The sequence below is a fragment of the Penaeus vannamei genome, chromosome 10 (genome assembly GCF_042767895.1).
Source record: "Penaeus vannamei isolate JL-2024 chromosome 10, ASM4276789v1, whole genome shotgun sequence".
In the NCBI taxonomy this organism is placed as follows: Eukaryota; Metazoa; Arthropoda; class Malacostraca; order Decapoda; family Penaeidae; genus Penaeus; species Penaeus vannamei.
Window position 1 is genome coordinate 38,853,027 of NC_091558.1, and position 5,000 is coordinate 38,858,026.

The 5,000-nt window shown below is 33.9% G+C and overlaps 1 protein-coding gene across 1 annotated transcript in view; it reads left to right on the top strand.

Moving 5' to 3' along the window:
- Nucleotides 1–5,000, top strand: part of LOC113806575 (G-protein coupled receptor dmsr-1) — a 62,796-nt gene that overhangs the window by 5,873 nt on the left and 51,923 nt on the right. The window contains exon 2 of the mRNA XM_070125970.1: nucleotides 1,055–1,338. Within this exon, the coding sequence (XP_069982071.1) occupies nucleotides 1,055–1,338 (284 nt within the window). The remainder of the gene's footprint in view (nucleotides 1–1,054; nucleotides 1,339–5,000) is intronic.

Here is a 5,000-nt window from a genome sequence, read left to right on the forward strand (position 1 = left end):
ATCAATCATCCAATAATATTTCTAGGAATATTTTTTTATATCAATCAATATCTAATGATATAATTCCTAATGATATTATCTATATCAATCAGTATCTAATGATATAATTTCTAATATTATCTATATTAATCAACATTTAATAACATCAATATCCAATAACCTTTTTAATCTTAAATTTTTCTTCACACAGACTAATAATACAAATATAAATAATATAAATAATAATAGAAATATAATAATAATATAAATTCTAATATTATCTATATCAATCAACATTTAATAACATCAATATCCAATAATCTTTTTAGTCTCACTTTTTCCTTCACACAGACTAATAATACAAATATAAATAATATAGATAATAATAGAAATATAATAATAATATAAATTCTAATATTATCTATATCAATCAACATTTAATAACATCAATATCCAATAATCTTTTTAATCTAAATTTTTTCTTCACACAGACTAATAATACAAATATAAATAATATAAACAATAATAGAAATATAATAATAATATAAATTCTAATATTATCTATATCAATCAACATTTAATAACATCAATATCCAATAATCTTTTTAATCTCACTTTTTTTCTTCACACAGACTAATAATACAAATATAAATAATATAAATAATAATAGAAATATAATAATAATAATAGAAATTCTAATATTATCTACATCAATCAACATTTAATAACATCAATATCTAATAATCTATTTAATCTCACTTTTTCCTTCACACAGACTAATAATACAAATATGAATAATATAAATAAAAATAAAAATATAATAATAATATATATTCTAATATTATCTACATCAATCAACATTTAATAACATCAATATCCAATAATCTTATTTTTAATCTTTCTTAATCTTACTTTTTTCTTCACACAGACTAATAATACAAATATGAATAATATAAATAATAATAGAAATATAATACTATAAATGCTAATATTATCTACATCAATCAACATTTAATAACATCAATATCCAATAATCTTTTTAATCTTTTTTAATCTTACTTTTTTCTTCACGCAGACTTCGTGGACTGGTACAGCGGCTGGCACTCGCGGCTGGCACTCTGCATCGCCCTCTTCGGCGCCGTGGCCAACATCCTCACAATGACGACCCTCACTCGCAAGAACATGGCCACGCCCACCAACCTCATCCTCGTAGGCCTAGCCGTGGCGGACTTGATGGTCGTCCTCGAGTACGTTCCTTACGCGGCTTCGAAGCTCCTCGGGGGGCAGCAGCTGAAGGAGTCGTGGGAACACGCGCTCTACGTCCTGGTCCACGCGCACCTGTCGCAGGTGTGCCATACGGTGAGTCGGGGCGGGGGTGGGGGGGTAGGTGGGGAGTAGGGGGGTAGGTGGGGAGTAGGGGGGGAGTAGGGGGGTGAGTGGGGGGTCTGGTTTGATTTGTTTGTTTGTGTTTTTTTTTGTGTTGATTTGTCTGTCTGTTTGTCTATCTTTCGTTTTCTTTTGGTCTGGTGAACTATCTACTCGTCTATCTGACTATCGATTTAACTGTCTATTTATTTATCTTACTATCTATCGATTTAGCTATCTAATTATATACCTGGCTATCTATCGATTTAACTATCTATTTATCTATCTGACTATCTCTCTTTTTAACTATGGAAGTATCTGTCTGAATGTCTATCTCTTTATCTATCGATCAGTTTGTCTATCTATCTATTTATCTGTCAAGCTATCTATCTATCTGTCAATCTATCTATCTACTCATATTATTACTGTCATTATAATAATTTCCATTTACGGTGATCATTATTTTCCTATTTTAAACCACAGTGAGTAGATTCACAAATCGATTTGTTTTCCCAAGAGTAATGTCTTTACTCTCAACAAATAAGTTCCTTTTGCAAAGTCTATTTACCGTGAATAAACTTCCTTTCTTAGTGATTCATGTTTTTTTTTCTCCAGTTATATTCACGGTGAGTAACTCACGCACACACACACACACACAAACAGACAAACAGACACACATACACACACAAACAGACACACACACACACACACAAACAGACACACACACACACAAACAGACACACATACACACACAAACAGGCACACACACACAAACAGACACACACACACACACAAACAGACACACACACAAACAGACACACACACACACACGCAAACACACACACACACACAAACAGACACACACACAACACACACATATATATTTTTTCTTTTTCTTTCTTTCTTCCCTTTTTTATCAGTTGCATATAGCCTATCTTTCTGTTTTCGCACTAGACAATCTTTTAAATGTCGCAGCTTTGTTCGAATGACCTTTGACCTTTCTCGGAAATCTGACTTTGTTGTAAGCCTGATTTTTTTTCTTGCTTTTTCTTCTTCTTCATTATTGCCCTCTTCTTTTTCTTTTCTTCGGGTTTTCTTCTTTTTCGTTTTTTTTTTCTCTTAATGATAATGATGAAAATGATATTAATGATAATGTTGATTAAATAAATCCCGAAAGAAGAATAGAGCAGAGAGAACTAAAAGGAAAGAATGGAGATAGATAGATAGATAGATAGATAGAAAGAGAAAAGCAGAGAGACAGACAAAGAGAGATAGATAGAGAGAGAGAAAGGTAGAGACAGACAAAGAGAGATAAATAGAGGGAAAGAGAGAAAGAGACAAAGAAAAAGAGAAAGCGAAAGAAACAGATAAATCAATCTATAAACAGTAAAAAAGAAATAGATAGACATATAAATAAACAAATAAAAAGAAAAAAAAATAAAGGAATTACCGCGCCAAGAAAAAAATAAGTAAATACAAATAAAATAATGATAATAAAAAATAATAATACATAAAAATCCCCAACTATAGATAGATAGTTTTAGGCTCGTATCCCTCCCCAAACATTTTCCAGAACTACACAGTTTACGCGAATTGCACAAGACGCACAAACACTTCTCGATTCAGAGCAGCACACAAGACGGTGATGTTTGCAACGGATAGCAACATTTGGCAGGTTTTTAGGTCACGTGTCCCTGTGATTTGTGCGTTTTTTTTTTCCTATTTCGTCTTTTGATATAGATGATGATGAAAAGTATTGGATATTTGGCTGTTTGTTATGATGATATTGAGTGTTATTTTTGTTATCGTAATTATCATTGTTATCGTTATTATGATACTGTTACTGCCATTATCATCATTACTGTTATCACCAGCATTATTATCCTTATTCTCATCATCAGTATCATCATTTCCATTATCATTGCCATCATCACAGTCATAACTGTAATCAACATTATCATCAAAATTTTCATTATCACAATCATCACATAAAAATCACAATCTTTCCCGTTCTCATTGTCACTATCAGCATCATGACCATCAATTAATCTTCATCCATTCATCGATTCTCTAATTGGTTTATCTTGTAATGAGAATCCAGGTTGACAAAGTGAAAGGAGATAAGAGACTTAAATAGAAATGGACTGAACACACGACGGAGGCGCTAAATGTAATTTTGATTTGAAGTTCTAATTGAAACGCATCAATTAGATGTTGTTTTTATGTAGCTACTTATTCACAATTATGCCTTTATCTGAAAAGAAAAATTGGATTTTTTTTTGGGTCACTGGGTTAGTGGGGGGGGGGGAGGGGGGAGGGGGAAGGAGGGGAGTCAAGGAAGGGAAAGAGGGAAGGAGGGAAGGAGGGAGGAAGCGAGGGAGAGGGGGTGTGAGGGAAGGAGGATAGGAGGAAGGGAGGAAGATAAGGAGGAGGGAAGGGGCGAGGAGGACGGGAGGGAGATAAAATATATAGATAGAGAGACAGATTGATTGGAGAAGAATAGATAGACTGATTAAGAGAAACAGAGAAAGAGATAGATAGATAGATAGATAGATAGAGAGAGAAAGAATGAACGAGAGGGAGAGGAAAGAGAAGAACGAAAGAGAACGAGAAACAGGTCAAGAAATAGAGTGAAAAAAGAGAAAGAGAAATAGAGCGAATAATAGAAAGAAAAAAAATTAAAAAACAAAAAGCAACACAGAAAAGAAGATTCAGACCAACAGACACCTAAAACAGACCAGCTCATAAAAAATGAAACCCAATAAAACAATTGACCTCACGCCTTTGGACCCGTTGTCTCACGCCCCCGATATGCCACCCACTTGGCCGCGTCCGTTTAAACCGAGTCCGGATTCCCGTTGACGTTTCGGGTAAACGGACCAACGCCGCTGATCGATTCGCTTCTCGGTGGACATGATTTCAGGAGAATTCAGGTTGGTAATAAAGGCGTTTTTTTTTTTTTTTTTTTTTTTTTTTTTTTTTTTTTTGTCTAGGGATGTATGGTTATTTCTGTGTGTGTGGGGATGGGTATTCGCAAATACACATACACACACGCACACACACACATACACACACACACACACACACACACACATATATATATATATGTATATATATGTTGTGAACGTAAATATGTGTGTATATATAGATAAACAGATAGATAAATAGACACATGCACACACATACACTCATCTGGACAGGAAAAAAACACCAACAACGAGAAACCGCTCATAAAACAAAGCCAAGAAAACATCCCTCGCTGGCCGCTATATCAAGGAAGTCTTTGTAAAGGGGACTTGAGGGCAAAGGAAGAAAAGGACCCGGCCAAAAAAAAAAAAAAAAAAAAAAAAAAACAAAAAAAAAAAAAAAACACAAAGGGAGTAAGAAGAGGAATGTTTGTTGATCTTAGTGGCTCAGGACACGGAAGTTCGCGCTCAGCTTCTGCATGTGATGATGTACAGTCTGCCTGCCTATGTGTCTTTCTATCTATGTCTTTTTCTATTTATCTTTCTATTCATATATGTATATGTATATGTATATATGCACATGTATGTATGTATATATACTAAACATACAGACATACACACACACACACTTTAAAGGCAAGAGAGGGAAGAACCCAGGTGAAGACGGAATTAGTATAGGCCTTACAGTAG